Consider the following 18548-nt stretch of genomic DNA (forward strand, 5'->3'; position numbering starts at 1 on the left):
CCAACTCAAAAAAAAAAAAAAAGAACCAAATCAACTTTTAAAAACTTAATGGAAGGAGATTTTGTTTGACCAACTGTAATAGTGAGGCTCAACTAACCTTAGAGGAAATTGAGGAGAGAAATGGAAGATATAAAATAAAGTTTTTAAAAAGAACTAAATTGGGCTCAGTGGTTCAACCTGTAATCCAAGCACTTTGGGAGGCCAAGGTGAGTGGATTGCCTGAGGCTGCGGGTTCGAGACCCACCCGGGCAACTTGGGAAGACCTCGCCTCTACAATAAATCAAAAAAATTAGCCAGGCGTGGTAGCACATGCCTTTAGTTCTGGTTACTTGGAAGACTGAGGCTGAAGGATCGCCGGAGCCCAGCAGATCAAAGCTGTGGTGGCTGGGAGCATGCCACTGCACTCCAGTCTAGGCGACAGAGTGAGACTCCCACTCAAAAAAACAAGAACTAAATTGATCTAAAGATGAAAAATACAATATTTTGAAATGAAAATTTCACAAGATAGCATTAACAACTGATTAGACACTGTAGAAGACAAGGTTAGTGAACAGGAAGACACAGAAACAGAACATTCTAAAATTAACTGTGGCAAGAAAAAAGACTAAAATGGGAAAATGAACAGGAACTCAGTAACATGGAACATTATCAAGCAATAAAATGGGGAAGTGAAAGTGGGGGTGAGTATGGAGATTAAAAAATACATTTTGAAGAAAGGATGACTGAAACATTTCCAAATGGATGACCAGTGAAAAACTTTTAAAAATTAAGGTGAAAATAACTATTTTATGCTTAGGTGAAAGATGACATCAAGAATTTCAGTGGAGAACTGTAAACCATCAACTATGAACAAGAATCAAGTGACAATTCTAGAACTGAAAATATAATTGAAATTAAGATGCAGTGAATGGGTTTAACAGCATTAGACACATTCTAATGGAGAATTAAGGAACTAAATAGGAGTTAGTAAACTTTTTCTGTAGAGCCAGGCAATAAATATTTTAGGTTTTGTGGTCTGTGTGGTCTCTGTAACAGCTGTTCAAGTCTGTTGTTATAGCACAAAAGCAGCCACAGTCAATACTCATTTGAATGATGTGATTGGGTTCTCAGAAGATACTTTTGCTTTTTATCTTTTGACTTTGCTTTTCTGACTTATTTATTTATTTTAGAATTGGGAGTACATGTGAGTATGTTGTGTGACAGCGAGGCTTGGCCTTCTGATGAGCCCGCCCCAGCCCCGCCCCAGTGGTGAGCGTGGTACCCAATGGGTGGTTTTATATCCCTTATGCCCCCTCCCTTTCTCCATCAGCAATGCCCAGTATGTTGTTCCCATCCTTGTACCCGTTACGTGCTCAGTGTTTAATACCCACTTATGAGTGAGAACATGCAATATTTAGTTTTTCATTTCTGTGATATTTTATTTAGCATGGTGATCTCTAGCTGTACCCTTGTTACTGCAAACACTATAATTTTGTTCTTTTTTTTTATGGCCGTGTGGTATTCCATAGTGTATATGGACCACATTTTTTTATCTAGTCCACCACTGATGGGTACCTAGGTTGATGCCATGTTTTGGCGACTGTGAATAGTGCTGCAATAAACATCCAAGTGCAGGTGTCTTTTTGGTAGAATGACTTATGCTCCTTTGGATATATTCCCATAAGTGAGATTGCTAGGTACAGTCGTATCCCTACTTTTAGCTTGTTGAGAAGCCTCCAAGCTGCCTTCCATAGGGTTTGAACTAGCTCACGTTCCTACCAACAGTGTAGGAACATTCCCTTTTCTCTGCAGCCTCACCAGCATCTGTTGTTTTTTTGACTTTTTAATAATAGCCATCCTTGTCAGTGTGAGATGGTGTTTCATTGTCGTTTTCATTTGCATTTTTCTGATGATAACTGATGCTGAACATCTTTTCATATGTTTGCTGGTTGCTTGTATGTCTTCCTTTAAGAAGTGTCTGTTCATGTCGTTTGCCCACTTAATGGGGTTATGTGCTTTGTTTTTGCTTTTGTTTTTTTCCCATCAATTCATTTGAGTTCCTTGTAGATCCTGGATATTAGGCCTTTGTCAGATGCATAGTTTGTAAATATTTTCTTCCATGCTGTGGGTTATCTTTTTCTTGATGGTTTCTCTTGCTATGCAGAAGCTTTTTAGCTTGATAAGATTCCACCTGTCAGTTTTTATTTTTGCTTCATTTGCTTTTGAGGCCTTGGCCACTATTCATTGCCAAGGCTGATATCCAGAAGAGAAAATACTTTACTTACAAAAGCAGATGATCGGGACTTTGCTGACCTCTGAACTAAAAGATAGATGACCAGAAAATACCAAAATCAGGCGTGAAGAAACAAAAGGCTGAGCAGGACGGAAGAGATGCAACTTTTGCAAAAGATGATTATTTGTAATTCTTTTTCATTCACTAAGATGACACGTATTATTTCGATGTTTCAGCCAGAATGGTGATTATTTTTATAAGGAAAGAAACAGTTGTCTTTTGTTTTTCAGACCATGCAGGGAATTTTGGAGAAAAGCAAATTGTGCAAAGATGTGACAGTAACATATGATTCAAGGCTTCGAGAAAGGGTAAGTAACTTATTTACATATTGTTCTTTACCATCAATTATCAGTAAGCCACCACCATTTGTCACATGGCTAAAAATTAAACTAAATGCATTCCTGCTAGGGGTTTGAATCAGCAAGTTTTTTTGTTTTTTGTTTTTTGAGTTGGTGTCTCACTCTGTCACCCAGGCTGGAGTGTGGTGGCACGCAGCTCAAGCCACCGTAGCCTCGATCTGCTGGGCTCAGGTGATCCTTCTGCCTCAGCCTTCCAAGTAGCTGGAACTACAGGCATGTGTCACCGCTCCCAACTAATTTTTTGATTTACTGTAGAGATGAGGTCTCACCAATCTGCCTGGACTGGTCCTGAACCCGTGGGCTCAGGTGATCCTCTCATCTCGGCCTCCAAAGTGCTGGGATTATAGGCGTGAGCCACTGCACCTGGCAAGCAAGTGTATCTTAAGAATCTACCAGGTGACAGTCGCTGTTACGTCCTCTCATATATGCCATCTTATTTAGTTGCCAAAGTTCAATGAGATTAGCATCTTAAAGTATAGAAGAAGCCCTTTCCCCAGCTGCTGCCAAGGTACTCGGTCCTTTCGAGGAAGCTAAGGCCATGTGGGGGTGAGGCCCTCACTTCATCCGGCAACTGGCACCCAGCTGGGCAGCTCCAGCCCCACACTCACCATGCCAAGGCCTCCAAGTCCAAGTTTGCCTGCATCTCTGTATTCAGCCCTCACCCAGCACGACACCGAGGTGACCGTCTTGGAGGAGAAGATCAACACCCTCCCTAAAGCCACCGGTGTGACCGTGAAGCCTTTCTGGCCTGGCTTGTTGGCAGAGACCCCGGCCCCTGTCTCATCTGCTCTGTGGGGGCTGGCAGCCTGCGACTGCAGCTGGGGCCGTCCCAGCCAGGGCTCCTGCCCTTACTGCCGCTGCTGCCCCAGCTGAGAAGAAAGCAGAAGCAAAGAAGGAAGAATCTGAGAAGTCTGATGATGACATGAGCTTTGGGCTGTTTGACTAAACCTTTTACAATATGTTCAATAGACAGCTGAATGCTACCCAAAAAAGGAAGGATCGCCGGAGCCCAGCAGGTCAAGGCTGCGGTGGCCGGGAGCGGTCACTGCACTCCAGTCTGGGCGACAGAGTGAGACGCCAACTCAAAAAAAAAAAAAAAAGTATAGAAGAAAGTATGTTCTTAAGAACTTAACACAGTACAGCAGAGCTTAAAAGTAAAAGGGGAAAATGTGGATATTGCGTAATTTATGTCACCCAACTGCTGATGGACATCTAGGTTGTGACTGATGTCAATAATGTTAAAATAAGCACCCTAAACTTCCTAGTTGGTTCTTTGTAGACGTATCCAATACATTTCTAGAAATGGATATCATTAAGTGTGCACATTTTTTTTTTCTTCTTTTTATTTTTGAGTCGGAGTCTCACTCTGTCACCCTGGCTAGAGTGCGGTAGCACGCTCCCAGCCACCACAGCCTCGACCTGCTGGGCTCAGGTGGTCCTTCCACCTCAACCTTCTAAGTAGCTGGACCTACAGGTGCATGCCACCATGCCTGGCTATTTTTAAAAAATTCATTGTAGAGATGAGGCCTCACCAAGTTGCCTAGGCTGGTCTTGAACCCGTGGGCTCAAGCAAACTTCTCACCTCCACCTCCAGTGCTGGGATTACAGGTGTGAGCTTTGCATGTTACCCTCTAGCCCTGGAATCTGTACAAATGCCTGTATTTGTCCAATAAAGCCCCATTATCTACTTAAGATAGTTTGAGTATGTTTTATACCATACAGCCCGTTCAGACATACTGTACAACTCAAGATTTTAACTGTATTTTCTAGGGTTCATGGCCCTATAAATATATTCCCTTGATTGGGGGAGATAGAATAAGTGAGGGAAACCCAAGCTTAATCCTGGGATGATTGTTCCAAATTTGCCAAAGCATGTACTTAATTGTTTTATTGCACACTTATTTGAGGCCCTTTTATCTACTGGATCGTTGCAGAAATACGGGGTTGCTGAAGGCAAAGCGCTGAGTGAGCTGAGGGCCATGGCCAAGGCCGCTGGGGAGGAATGCCCAGCCTTTACCCCTCCTGGAGGAGAGACACTCGAACAGGTATGTATTCCCGCCAGTGTCAGAATGGTTAAGGTCGGACTCGTTTTGTAAACTCGATGTTTCTGAATTTTAGCTCGGCAGTTTGAAAGTTGTCTGCTTGGTTTATAAAACAACTCTTGCACTTACAATTTCTCTTTTCCTTTTCCCTTTTTTTTTTTTGAGTCAGAGTCTTACTTTGTTGCCCAGGCTGGAGTGCAATGGCATGCTCACGGCCACCGCTACCTCAACCTGCCGGACTCAGGTGATCCTTCCACCTCAGCCTTCCAAGTAGCTGGAGCCACAGGCACATGCTACCATGTCCGGCTAATTGTTTTTTTTTTCAATTGGAGTCTCACTCTGCCGCCCAGGCTGGAATGCAGTGTCACCTTCACGGCCACTGCAGCCTCCACCTGCTGGGCTAAGGCAGTCCTGTCACCTCAGACTCGCAAAGTGCTGGGATTACAGGTATGAGCTACCGTGCCCGGCAGCCCATTTTAAGTTATCCCACCTTTCTCATTTACTATGAAGTTGGCCATCATTACTGATAATGGACTTAAGGAAATGTGTTATTAGGCGGTCCTTCTAAGAAAGACCTTTGAATTTGGAGCAGCGGGCGTTAGCAGGGTGGTGGGTCTCAAGGGAGGGATAGGCAGGTCACCTGAGAGGTGAAATAATTCAAAACGTGGAATCTTCAAACCCTGGTGCCTCTCCAGTGTCGTTGGGGACATCATCCCTGGCTTGCATTCCTTTGACATGTTCTTCTTTTAATTGCATTATTGGCGATTTCCTCCCCATTCTTTATAATTTTCTTGAAAAGGCTTTTATTCCTTGAATAAGGAAAGGGTTTGCTTCTGGTGTTCCAGCTGTACTGAATTGCCAGTTAAGCTTCCTGGTCAGACTGTTTTATGGGGTTCTGTTTACTTGTAGACTTCTCTAACTAGACTGTGAGTGCTTCAGAGCCAGGAATTAGGAATGCATCTTACTCATCTTTGTCCCTGTGTGATTCCATAGTTCCAGAAATATGGTGGGCACTTTCTTATGTCTGTGGAACTACTGAATGAAAGAATAGAAATACACATTGAGATTCATTTGCTTATGGAGTACTTATGTTGTTAAATTAGAAAAAAATCCAGTCAGTTATGCTTTATGTTTATTTATTAATGTAATCATTCGTGTCACTGTATCTCACCTTTTATTTCTTTCTTCACAGGTGAAAATGCGTGGAAAGGAATTTTTTGAATTTCTTTGTCAACTAATCCTGAAAGAAGCAGGTCAAAAAGAACCGTTTTCCCAAGGAGCGCCAAGCAATGCTCTGGAAACTTCATTGGCAGAGATATTTCCTTTAGGAAAAAACCGTGACTCTGAATTGAATTCAGACAGTGGTGTTCCAGGGTTAGCAGCCAGCGTCTTAGTTGTGAGTCACGGCGCTTACATGAGAAGCCTGTTTGGTTATTTTCTGACTGACCTTAAGTGTTCCTTACCAGCAACCCTGAGCAAATCAGAACTCATGTCAGTCAGTCCCAATACAGGGATGAGTCTCTTTATCATACACTTTGAGGAAGGAGGAGAAGTTAAACCAACAATCCAGTGTGTTTGTATGAACCTACAGGATCATCTAAATGGAGTGACTGAAACTCACTAAATTTAAATCTACATCAAAATCTAACAATTTTGAGCCTCTGAAGGGAGTGCCTTTGACTTTATGTACTCCTGTCCTTTGTAATGCTGATTTGGAAACAGTTAAAAGCAGATTATAAAGTTCCAGTGGAATCCTAGCCACATGAAACTTTAATGGAAAGCCATTAGAACTGATTTATTTTGACTGCTTACAGCTGATGTTTTCCAGAGCAGTTTTACCATGCTACTCAGTTACATTTCTGGATTGTAAATGGATGGAGGAACTCAGTATTGCAAATTGGGTGGCTAATGACCTTGTAATAATGTTTTTTTGGTTCCCTTTTATATATTATTTTTCTTTAATGTCTGAAAATCTAGCCTATTTTATGGACTCTTGATAAGTAAGATACTGTATGTCTTTTACTATCTAGCTCATCCCGTGCTTGGGAGAAAAGCTGTATGTAATTCCCACTACATATTTTTGTTTGTTTATTTTGATTTGGAGTCTCACTCTGTCATCCAGGTTGGAGTGCAGTGAGTGGCATGCTTACAGCCACTGCAGCCTCAATCTGCTGGGCTCAGGCAATCCTTCCACCTCCACCTTCCAAGTAGCTGGAACCATAGGCACACACCACTACGCCCAGCTAATTTTTTGATTTATTGTAGAGATGAGGTCTCACCAAGTTGCTCAGGCTGGTCTTGAACCCGTGGGCTCAGGTAATCCTCTCACCTCGGCCTCCCGAAGTGCTGGGATTATAGGCGTGAGCCATTGTGCTTGGCCCCCACTGTATAATTATAGTGACTATGTGTTATATTTTAAAAGTCTTTTAAATGAAAAATCCTCACCATCATAAGTTCGTGCAAAGTAAAATGACACTAAAATGTTTTACATGTGAATCAACTGTTGGAATGTTTTCTCACTCCTTCACCCAGACTGGAGTGCAGCAGCCGCTCCCGGCCACCGCAGCCTCCACCCGCTGGGCTCCGGCGATCCTTCCGCCTCAGCCTTCCAAGTAGCCGGAATTACAGGCATGTAATACCACGCCCGGCTGATTTTTTGATTTATTGTAGAGATGAGGTCTCGCTGCCCAGGCGGGTCTCGAACCCGCGGGCTCAGGCAATCCACTCACCTCAGCCTCCCAAGGCGCGGGATTACAGGCTGAGCCACCGAGCCCGGTTGTTTTTCATTCTTGAGAACTCAAAATGTGGATGAATGTACATTATGATTGCAGAATGGTTTGGGAGGGAAGAAGTGAAAACATCATTTGATTAAAAAACATTAAAGAAGGAATCTCTGAGCAGAAGATACAAGGACAACATTTTCTAAATACCTTGCAAAGACAAGTCAGTGGAAACCAGAAAAGCCACACACATACAAAAAGTTTGACTAGGAGAATGAAAAATATTCACTTGCGCTTATCTACCCTGTAAGCTGAAGAATTTCTAGTTTGACGAAGGTTCTAAAGTTAAACAGTTAATAGTCCACGGCATAGTAACCCCGGAATAAAAGATGGAGTTTCCTTGCAACGAATGGTGCTTTGATAACCACAGCTGTGGTTATTTTTGTGGGAGGTACAGGTGAGGTTGCCGCTTCTTTCCACCAGATGGCACTGGAGAAAAGGGATTTTGACTAACTTCATTTTGAGCCTAAGATTGCTCCTTCAGAAATCCTTGTCTAAATGAAACAAGTGTTTTACGTGTAGTTTGCTTCTAAGTCACCACGTCAATGAGTGCTGTGAGTCTCAACCTGCAGGAGGATTAATACTGAAGTTCTCAGTTAAGGCTAAAATCACAGAGTCAAAATTTACATCATGTAATTTATGTCATAAAATTTGAGCGTCACGTAATTCCTAAATAGCTCAGTGTTTTACTGTTCTTGGTATGTCCAGCACTGGCGATTTTTCTACCAGTACTGGAACAGGGCGAGTATTTGCCAACAGAAGAAGTATACTATAAATAAATACTTGAAAAATAACCAAAAAGAGCAAATATTTACATTCCCACCGTAGAGAAGTAATCTGTTCAAAAAATTTTTTTTTAAAGAAACAAAACATAAGATGCAGGTAGGGTTCTCTTTAACCAGTTCCTGCTGTCCTATTTTCTTCCAGAGGCAACCACTGCAGTGAGTCTGCGTGTATGTTCACCTTTTCTTAACATTTTCACCTAGTGTGTATAGGGAAATTGTATTGTTTGAGTGCTTTAAAAGTGTACATAAATATCAGTTGGCTAAATGTATTTTTTTACTTAGGTCTTGGGGCACCATGTTGATATGTATAGATCTAGTTAATTACAACCACTGTATTCTGTTGAATACATATAGCACATTTTATTTATTCTTCTATTAGTGGGCATTTGGGTATAGTCACTATTTTCTTATTGAAATAGCGCTTCAGGGAACAGTCTTTTGCATCACTCCTTGTGCTATGTCAAAAATGTGTACTTCCAAAAAGCTCTACAAATTTTCAATCCCACGAGCATTATTCAGATGTCCTGTTTTTCGTATCTTTGTCAACACTTGTTACTGTCTGACTTGTTTTTGCTAATCTGATGAGTGAAAAATACCATCTCATTATTTTATTTTAGTAGGCTTTTCTGTGATTGCTAATGAGTCTCGGCATTGTGTGTGTGTGTTTACAGTTCTGATTTCCTTATGCTGATGAGTCACTTATTTATTCATTGGCTGGTTTTCTGTTGGGCTGTTTGGGTTTTTTCTTAGTAAGTTGAAAGAGTAATTTGTTCTGGATACCAGTCCTCCCTCTGTTACATACATTGCAAATATCTCCAGTTTGTTATTAGTCTTTTAGCTCTGTTTATGATGTAATTTTGTATGTGTTTTTAATTTAAAGACAAACATATTTTGTGTCCATTTTTTTTTTTTCGAGTCCGTCTCACTCTGTCACCCAGGCTGAAGTGCAGTGGCATACTCACAGCCACGGCAGCCTCGAACTGCTGGGCTCAGGTGATCCTTCTGCCTCAGCTTTCTAAGTAACTGGAACTACAGGCACACACCACCAGGCCTGGCTAAGTTTTTTAATTTATTGTAGAGACGAGGCCTCACCAAGTTGTCGGCTGGTCTCGAACTGCTGGACTCAGGCAGTCCTCTCGCCTCAGCGAGAGGACTATAATCCCAAAGTGCTGGGATTATAGACTTGAGCCACTGCACCCAGCACCTGTCCATTATTATGATTATTAGGTGTATATCTTTAAGAAGATTGTTCCAGCCGGCTCGGTGACTCAGCCTGTAATCCCAGCGCTTTGGGAGGCCGAGGTAAGTGGATCGCCTGGGCAACTCGGCGAGATCTCATCTCTACAATTAATCAAAAATTAGCCGAGCGTGGTAGCGCGCCTGTAGTTCCAACTCCTTTGAAGGCTGAGGTGGAAGGATCGCCAGAGCCCAGCAGGTTGAGGCTGCGGTGGCCGGGAGCGGCCACTACACTCTGGTCTGGGTGGCAGAGTGAGACTCCAACTCAAAAAAAAAAAAAAAGATTGTTCCACTATAAGGTCATAGAATAGCCTCCCTTTTTGTTATAGTTTTAGAGGACGTTTGAATGTCAAATCTTGAAATTATCTGGAATTCGTTTTTTATAGTTTAAGGGAAGAATTCCATTTTATGTTTTTTATGTGGTTGAAGCGGTTATTTCTACACGATTATTAAGACTGTCTTTTCCCAACTGATTTGCGTGTCAATCGCCGAGTGTCCTGATCAGGCTTGTTTCAGCAGGGCCACCCTGGTTGCTATGTGGAGAGAGGCTGTAGTGGAGGCTGTAGGAGTGCTGGGCCGGAGGCAGGGAAGATGGCAGCACATGTGGGGCCGCGTGGAGGAACAAGACCAGGGAGGTTGGCAGGGACTAGGTCAGAGTGCCTCGAGGAGGAGTCTGGCATTGCACTTCAAGGCTGACTCCGAGAGGAACTGTCGTCTTCTCATCTATGGGTGTCATAGATCTTTCCATTTCTTCTGGATCTTTTATCCACTGAAGTTTTGGCACTTTCTTTGTAATATTGTCCCTGTTTTTTTGTTTGTTTTTTAATATTTAATTTTTTTAAAGAGAAGTTTTAGATTCCAGCACAATTGAGAATCTCTCTCAGTCTCTCTCTCTCTCTCTCTCTCTCTCTCTCTCTCTCTCTCTCTCTCTGTGTGTGTGTGTGTGTGTGTGTGTATGCTTTTTAGAATCCTTACAACTTTCTACATAGACAATCATGTCACTTCTTGTAAACACAGACATTTTTATATTCGTATGCCATTTGTTTCTTGCTTTATTTTACTACCTGGGACCTCAAGTACATTAAATAGAAGTACAAGTTGGGCATCCCCAACCCCAAAATTTGAAATCTGAAATACTTCAAACCTCAAAACTATTTGAGCAGTGACACCTTTGCTTTCTGATGGTTCATTGTACATACTTTGTTTCATGCACAAAATTATTTTTAAAAATACTTAAAAATCACCTCCAGGCCATGTGTCTAAAGTGTATATGAAACAAATGAATTTTATATTTGGATTTGGGTTCTATCCCAAAGATAAATGTCATTATGCATGCAGATATTCCAAAATCTGAAAAAAATCAAAAATTCAAAATGCTTTTGGTCTCAAGCGTTTTGGATAAAGAACACTCAATCTGTAATAAAAGAAAGCATCCTGCTTGTTCCTAATTTAAGATCAGGATGTTAAGCTGTCTTAAGATATGTTAGCTGTAGGCTTTTCATAGATGCACTTTATCAGATAAATGAAATTCTCTTACGTTTCTAGTTTGCTAAGAGTTTTTGCTATAAATTAGTATGAAATGTTGTCTAAATTTTTTCTGCTTCTGTTGGACTGATGATACCATTTTCTCCTATTTCATTAATATGGTAAATTACACTGATCTAAAAATGTTCAACCAACCTTTCATACTAGGATAAACCCTATTTGTCATGATGTTTTAATAACATTTTTATGTATTATTGGATTTGGCTTGCTATGTTTTGTTAAGGATTTTTGTATCTATGTTCACAAAGATTATTTTTAGTTGCTTGTTTTTTGTAATTTCTTTGTCAAGTTTTGAAATCAAATTTCTGTCTTTATAAGTTAGGATGTAATACTCCTCTGGAAAGGTTTCAGTAGGATTGATGTTATTTGAAATGTTCAGTGGAATTTACTAATGAAAATGTTCACTTATTATCTTTTTAATTTCTGCAGAATTTGTGGTGATATGCCCTCACTAATTCTTCATATTAGTATTTTGTGTTTTCTCCTTTTCTTGATATTCTTGACTAGGGATTTTTCAGTTTCATTAATTTTTTTATTGAAACCAACCTCTCTATTGTTTGTTTTCTAATTCATTGATTTCTGCTCTTATATAAGTTATTTCCCTTTGTCTACTTATTTTGGAACGAATTTGCTCTTTTTTCCTTACAGTCTTAAGGAATAAACTCGTATTGATTTTAACCTTTCTTTTCATATATGAAGTTTTTAAAATGTAACTTTCCTTCTAAGCACTGTTTTACCTGCGTATCACAAGTTTTGGTATGTTGTGTTTTCATTATCATCTAAGACATTTTCTAATTTTGATTTGTTCTTTGATCCCATGTATTATTTAGAAATGTGCTATTTAACTCAAAATATTTGGGAATTTCTCAAATATCTTATTGATTTCCAATTAAATAGTAGCAGAGCATATTTTGTAAGACTTTGAGCTTTTAAGCTAACAGATTTGTTTGTTGGCCCAACATGTGATCTATTTTCATGGACATTTAATTTGTACTGGGAAAGAGAATTAATGTATTCTGTGGTTGTTGGATTTAGTGGTCTATAAATGTCTATTAGATGAAGTTCATTAATAGCGTTCAGGGTGGGCACTGTGGCTTATGTCTATAATCCCAGCACTTTGGGAGGCCGAGGTGAGAGGATTGCCTGAGCCCATGGGCTCGAGACCAGCTTGGGCAACTTGGCGAGACCTCATCTCTACAATAAACTAAAAAATTAGCGGAGTTTGGTGGCGTGCCTGTAGTTCCAGCTACTTGGAAGGCTGAGGTGGAAGGATCACATGAGCCCAGCAGGGTGAGGCTGTGGGGGCTGTGAGTGTGCCACTGCATTCCAACCTGGGTGATAGAGTGAGACTCTGACTCAAAAAAAAAAAACCAAAACAGTGTTGTTCCGATATCTGTATACATACTTACTAATTTTTTTGTTCACCTGCATAATCAGCTACTGAGAGGGATGTTTACATTTCTAAGATTTGGACTTGTTCTTTTGATTTTGTCCATTTTCTTTATGTATTTTGTGACTGTTTTTAGGGATATGGATCTTTATGATTTTTATGTCTTCCTGGTGAACTGGCCCTTTTAGTAATATGAAAGTGTTACACCATTTATGGTAATATTTCTTCTGTACTTGCAGCCTATTCTGTATAATATTAATATAGTAAGTTTATATTACTTATGCTTAACGTTTTTGCTGTTTGTCTTTACATTCTCTTTTTTAAGTGTGTCTTTTTAAGACAACATATAGTTGGGTTTTCAAAAAATCCAGTTTGATTATTCTTGCCTGTAGTTGTAGTGTTTTGCCCACTTATATTCAATGTAATTATTGATGTAATTTGGGCTAGTTTTTTATTTTTCTGTTTGCCTCATTTGATTTTTGTTTCACTATTTCTCCTTTCTTGCTCTCTTTTGTAATAATTAAATATTTTTAGTATTCTGTGTTTTTTTTTTCTTTTTTGAGTTGGAGTTTCACTCGGTCACCCCGACTGGAGTGCAGTGGCATGCTCACAGCCACCGCAGCCTCAACCTACTGGGCTCAGGCAATCCTTCCGCCTCAGACTTCCAAGTAGCTGGAACTACAGGCACACGCCACCATGCCCAGCTAATTTTTTTTGCTGTAGAGACAAGGTCTTGCCAAGTTGCCCAAGCTGATTTCGAAACCCTGGGCTCAGGCAATTCTCTCACCTCCGCCTCCCAAAGTGCTGGGATTACAGGCTTGAGCCACCACACCCAGCTAGTATTGTTTTAATATCTCTATTGATTTTTTTTAACTCATATGTCTTTGAATTATGATGATGATGATGCTTATTTTAATGATTGCTTTAAGGATTTCAATATGCATCCTTAACTTATCACAGTCTGGAGTTAATGTTGTATGCCTTTTACATGCAATTTTATAATTTTGTAGCCATATTGTTTCATTTATTCCTTCCCTTTTTTGCTATATATAATACATCTACATATGTTATAAACTCCACAACACAGTGTTAAAATTTTTGCCTTAAGCAATCTTTTAAAGAAATCAGAGGAAGATGGTATATAATATATAGTTGTTTAAATTTATTTTACGTATTTACTGATGGTTTTCTTTCCTCCTGTAATTCTAATTGTCCATCTGGTATTATTTCTTTTCAGTCTTGCAACAATTTATCTTAGTTTTTATTCCACCTTAATTTTTTTTTATAATCAATATTTTTAATTTTGATATTGTGGGGTACAGTTAAGGGTTAGGTATACAGATACGCTTCATTCAGGCCCCCTTGTTGATAATAGGTGTCTCCCTGTCTCCAGACAGATGTTTACTACCATTAGTCCCATCCCCCCCCCCACCTTAATTTTAAAGGATATTTTTGCTGTATATACAATTCTGGGTGAATAGCTGTTTATTTTTTTCAACCCTCCCCCTTTTTTTTTCCCCAACCCAGTGTATCATTCCATTGTCTTCTGGCTTCTATGATGAGAAATCTATCATTATTCTTATAGTTGTTCCCCTATATGTAACATGTCATTTGTCATTCTAGTGACTTTGGGTGATTTTTTTTCTCCTATTTCTTTTCATGCACAGTTATTTTATTGTTACTGGTTGTACCTGATACCAAGTATTGAGTCTGGATCATGTCATCATCCTTTAAAGGGTGTTGAGTTTTGTTCTGGCCGTTAGATTATTGGCAGATCCTTGTAGTTTTGTCAGGATTGGTGTCATTCTGTGTTAGAGCAAATTTATCTTCCTTTTGAATTTAGTTTTAGTGTGTACCCTCCTTTCTTTGGGGCTTGCTTAGTCCTCACTTATAAGACACAGCCTTTTGAATGCTGATGCGTCCAGTAAGGTCTCTTTACCCTGGCATGGATGGGTTTCTAGCATCTGTCAACATTGTATGGCCTCTGGTGTCACTCACTGTCCATCTCATGCCGCAGCAGGTGATGTTTGTTAGGACTTGCTGACTCCTGCCCTGTGCATGTGCTACCCAGTCTTGGCTGAAGACCAAAGACCTGCGATGAATGCTCATGCACGAGTCTGAAATCTCCCCTTTTCATAGTCCCCTCTTCTCAGCCACCCTGCCCCACTGAGTCCAACTGCTTTCTTAGCTCAGTGAGATTGCCAGTTCTGTCTGGGTTCCCTCTTCCTGTTCTGTGGCTGTCAAATATTCCCAAGGCAGAAAACTGAGATGATTGTGGGACTTAACTCATGAGTTTCCTCTCTCCCAAGGACCGTAGTCCTCTACTACTCCATTCCTGAAAACAACTGCCTCGTATGTTTTGTCCTGTTTTGTAATTTTTGGCAGGAAGGCAACTCTAGTACCAGTTACTCTGTCATGGCTGGAAGTGGAGGCTATGTGATTTTAAGTGTTAAATAAGTGAAGATGTAAAAAAGTTCTGTATAAGTGGGAAGTAGCTATACAAATATGTATGTGATTTATCTTTCAAATATCTTTGTTCAGCAAGGACTTATAATTCTGCGTATAAGACAAAGGTTGGGCTTTACACTCTGGAAACTCTGCTTGTGATTAGGTCACTGAAGTTTCTAGCAGCCAAATGTGTACAATGTGCCACATAATTGACACACACACAAACACACAATATGTCTACATTTTTCTTTGCTTTCTCCCATCCTCACCCCACCAATTGTTTTGCCTTAAAAAGTTTGAGTTTTCCTCTCTTTACAACCAGGAGGACTTTTGTGGAAGAAGAAAGGAACTCTTCCAGCCTGTGGAAGGGAAACCTCTACAGTGCAAGATTTGTTTTTCTTCTTCAATATTTAATTCAGGGAATGAAGACCTGTTTGTCCCCAAATGATTATTTTAGTACTGTTCCATGTCTAGGGGTCTTCAGGTCCTATGATGGGAGAAACAAGGAGTCCCTTGCCCCCTTCTGCCTTGTTTCCTGAAATGCAATGAAGGGATGACATTTACAAGCAAAGGCCAGGCAATTCCTTTCCAAAAAAGACTGATGGGAACTTTTGAAACAATGCTAACCTGTTTCTGATAAGTCTGTTTTGCATGATCAAAGAAATGAAACATTTTGGCCTGTGCGACTGTGTGTATCCCAGTGACGGTCCCTGATCCTTCTCCATAGTGTGGAGGACTTTGGTACTCAGCCTCTTAAAAGAATAGACAATGAGAAGAACATTCTCTTTGCAGGCTTTGTCCGCAGGTAACTTGAAGACAATCGAAACAGTGAGCTCTCTCCCAAGTTCTTTGACATTAATTGTAAAAGGGAGAAGCTGATGATCAAAGTTGGGTAAGGAGAAGCTGTAGGCATGAGCCAGTGGGAATTCGAATCCAGAGAAATGTAAATGCATAAGAAGCATCTTTGCTTATTCTTGTGTTTTGGTAGCCTGATGGAGATTACAGAAGGAATTCTGGGAGCACAGCCTCAGAAAGAGAAGGCGTGTAGATTCAATATCTTAGGGCCCCGCTACTGAATCTCACAGGGCAGTAACACTGTATATGTTAAGTACATAGCATCTGGTTTACTGAGATATTTATACGGTTGTGTCAGTGTGTACTTTTCAAATAAAATAGAATCTCTCCTTAAAGGAAATACTTTAGAACTAGAGTGATCAGAAATCCAATATTGATAAAAATGTCCTCGTTTCTCATCATTTTGTCCAGTTTAATTAATGTTGTTTGTTGAATCTGCTTATGAATGGCAGAAATCCTTGAATAGTTTAACATTCTGACATCTTTTATCAATTTTATCTTCTCTGGATTTTCCCAGTGTTCCACTCCCATAATCCCTTTCATTCCCACATTCCAATGTGCTTTTGTGCAGTGATGCAGAGAGGAGACGCTAACAGAAGCTGAGATAAATTTTATTTTTCTTTTAAACAGAAGAAAGTAAAAAGGTGGGGTTACATTTTTATAAATATCTATAAATACAGGATGATAAGCAAAATCTTCCAAATAAATAAATAAATATCGCCACATGCTGAGGGACCCTGTGGGGCTCCCTTGACATTGCCAAAAAGGAAAACCCCCGACGGTGGCATTGAGTTTGTGAGATTACAGCCAACTTTCTACCAAAGTCCTTTTGGAACTTTTCACGGGGGAGCCTCCAATAGCTATTATACAAGATAATATTCCCAACAGGAGATGATAACTATGAAAGAAAAGATTTGCCACGCACGGCTATATGGTGTTATATATAGTTTCAGTGTTTCAGCGTAAGACCTCGCCCTTCAAGTTCCACTTAAAACCATCAGGTAAAACAGTTGTCCAATGTTTCCTTGATAACTGAAAAGAATAGATTGACTTCTAAGGTTAATACATGATGGCAGTTGGGGGTGGGGGGGCGTATGTGCCTGGGAGGAAACTGTTGTTGAATCTAGTTGTTAACATTTGGCCTTTTAGGTGGTCTTGTAGGTAGAGGTAGGAACGGGGGGGCCCCCTTGTGGGAAGAATCGCAGATATGGGGTAACCTGGGGTGAGGGCGGGACATCAGTCCCACCCGTCTGGGATACCTTGGCTGTTTGCTAGTGAGGCTTTGTTGCCCTCACGATAGCACTGGGGCTCCTAGGACTGGAAACCGTCTTCATTTGATGCCCCGAGAACATGGACAGAGGCCAGATGTGCCAGCCTAGAGGCATTTCAACTAATCCTGTAGCCACAGCTGTAGGGCCCTAAAGAACCTGACCCCGTGTGGTTGTCTTTTCATAGCTCCTACAACTTGTGTCCCGAGTCCTTGAGGCCTCTTCACTTAGAGAAGGGGATACAATTTTTCAGTCTACAAAAAAGCCTAACCCAGAGGACGAGTCCCAGTGTCTCAAGGAGTCCCCAGCCACATTTTGGTAACTTCTGGGTTACGACGCACCATGGAAGTAGAGGCTGCATGAAATGTCTCTTAGGGGCGTCTGACTTTGTTTCCATTTTGGAAAGCAAACCCCAGCAGGGCGGATTTCCACGAGCCCATAGGAGAGCTGTTCCTCGGGCCAAATTCACTAAAACCCAAAAGGGAGCTAGGAGGCGAGGCTGTGTCAAGAGCGGCTTGGGAACAGCGAGCTCATTTTCGGCCCTCTGGCTCCAGCTGCACAGAGACAGCAAGCGAGGCAAGGGGTGCCTGGCGAGGGTGAGCTTTCCCGCGGGATTTCTGCCTCCGCTCACCAAGCATTCTTTTTGTTTGTTTGGTTTTTTTTGAGTTGGAGTCTCACTGTCGCCCAGACTGGAGTGCAGGGGCCGCTCCCGGCCACCGCAGCCTCGACCCGCCGGGCTCCGGCGATCCTTCCGCCTCGGCCTTGCAAGAAGCCAGAACTACAGGCGCGCGCCACCACGCCCGGCTGATTTTTTGATTTATTGCAGAGAGGAGGTCTCGCTGCCCAGGCGGGTCTCGAACCCGCGGGCTCAGGCCATCCACGCACCTCAGCCTCCCAAAGGCGCGGGATGACAGGCTGAGCCACCGAGCCCGGCTACCAAGCCTTCTAGTAGTCAAATCTTGACCCGCCTACCAACCACCTGTTGGGACAGCTCTTCCCCAGGGTTGCTCCAAGAGGAACAAAGGCTTGAAATGCATGTGGTCAACTTGCGCAGCTCAGCGTGAACGTCAAGGCTCGCCCACGCGAAATGCCAGCGGATCGGGGCTCGCGACACAAGCTCACAGCGCAGTGGGAAGCTTCTGGGGTGGCCTCGTCCCTACGCCTTCCAAGCCGTGAGCTCTGGAAACCCCTGCTTTGCCCTACAGCGAAACGGAGGCGCGGGGAGAGAAATACGGTGGGGGAGCCCTTCCTCCCTCCCCTAACGAAGAGGGACTTTCCAGTTCACCCGCTGGGGTTCCTATTCGGAAAGGTGTATCTGTGGGGCTCGGAAGGCGACGTTGCCCCCGACTCAGGCCTCAGAGGCCGAGTCTCGGGGGAGCCCCGGGAAGGGAACGGGGAGAAGTCACTCACTGCACACATCACCCCGCCTTCCGCATCCTCGGGGCGCAGAGGGGTCCCTCGAGATAACCGGTTGCGTTTGCCAAAGGCCGGTGGGAGGATTCCTCCCGGGTGTCCCCAGACGAGCTCGGGGAAGGGCCGGGGTCCGAGGATGCCCCGGGCGTCCCCAG

General features: G+C 42.0%; 2 protein-coding genes across 2 annotated transcripts in view; one reads left to right on the plus strand and one right to left on the minus strand.

The window, feature by feature from the left end:
* TIGAR (TP53 induced glycolysis regulatory phosphatase) overlaps positions 1 to 6796 on the plus strand; it is a 14917-nt gene extending 8121 nt beyond the window's left edge. The window contains exons 4-6 of the mRNA XM_008048700.2: positions 2503 to 2580; positions 4566 to 4676; positions 5866 to 6796. Coding sequence (XP_008046891.2) covers positions 2503 to 2580; positions 4566 to 4676; positions 5866 to 6297 — 621 coding nt within the window. The 3' untranslated portion in view covers positions 6298 to 6796. The remainder of the gene's footprint in view (positions 1 to 2502; positions 2581 to 4565; positions 4677 to 5865) is intronic.
* Positions 6797 to 18261: 11465 nt separating this feature from the next.
* Positions 18262 to 18548, minus strand: part of FGF23 (fibroblast growth factor 23) — an 11461-nt gene continuing 11174 nt past the window's right edge. The window contains exon 3 of the mRNA XM_021707859.1: positions 18262 to 18504. Within this exon, the coding sequence (XP_021563534.1) occupies positions 18262 to 18504 (243 nt within the window). The remainder of the gene's footprint in view (positions 18505 to 18548) is intronic.

This window comes from Carlito syrichta, unplaced genomic scaffold, assembly GCF_000164805.1.
Source record: "Carlito syrichta isolate Samal-C Ts95f unplaced genomic scaffold, Tarsius_syrichta-2.0.1 Scaffold126530, whole genome shotgun sequence".
NCBI lineage: Eukaryota > Metazoa > Chordata > Mammalia > Primates > Tarsiidae > Carlito > Carlito syrichta.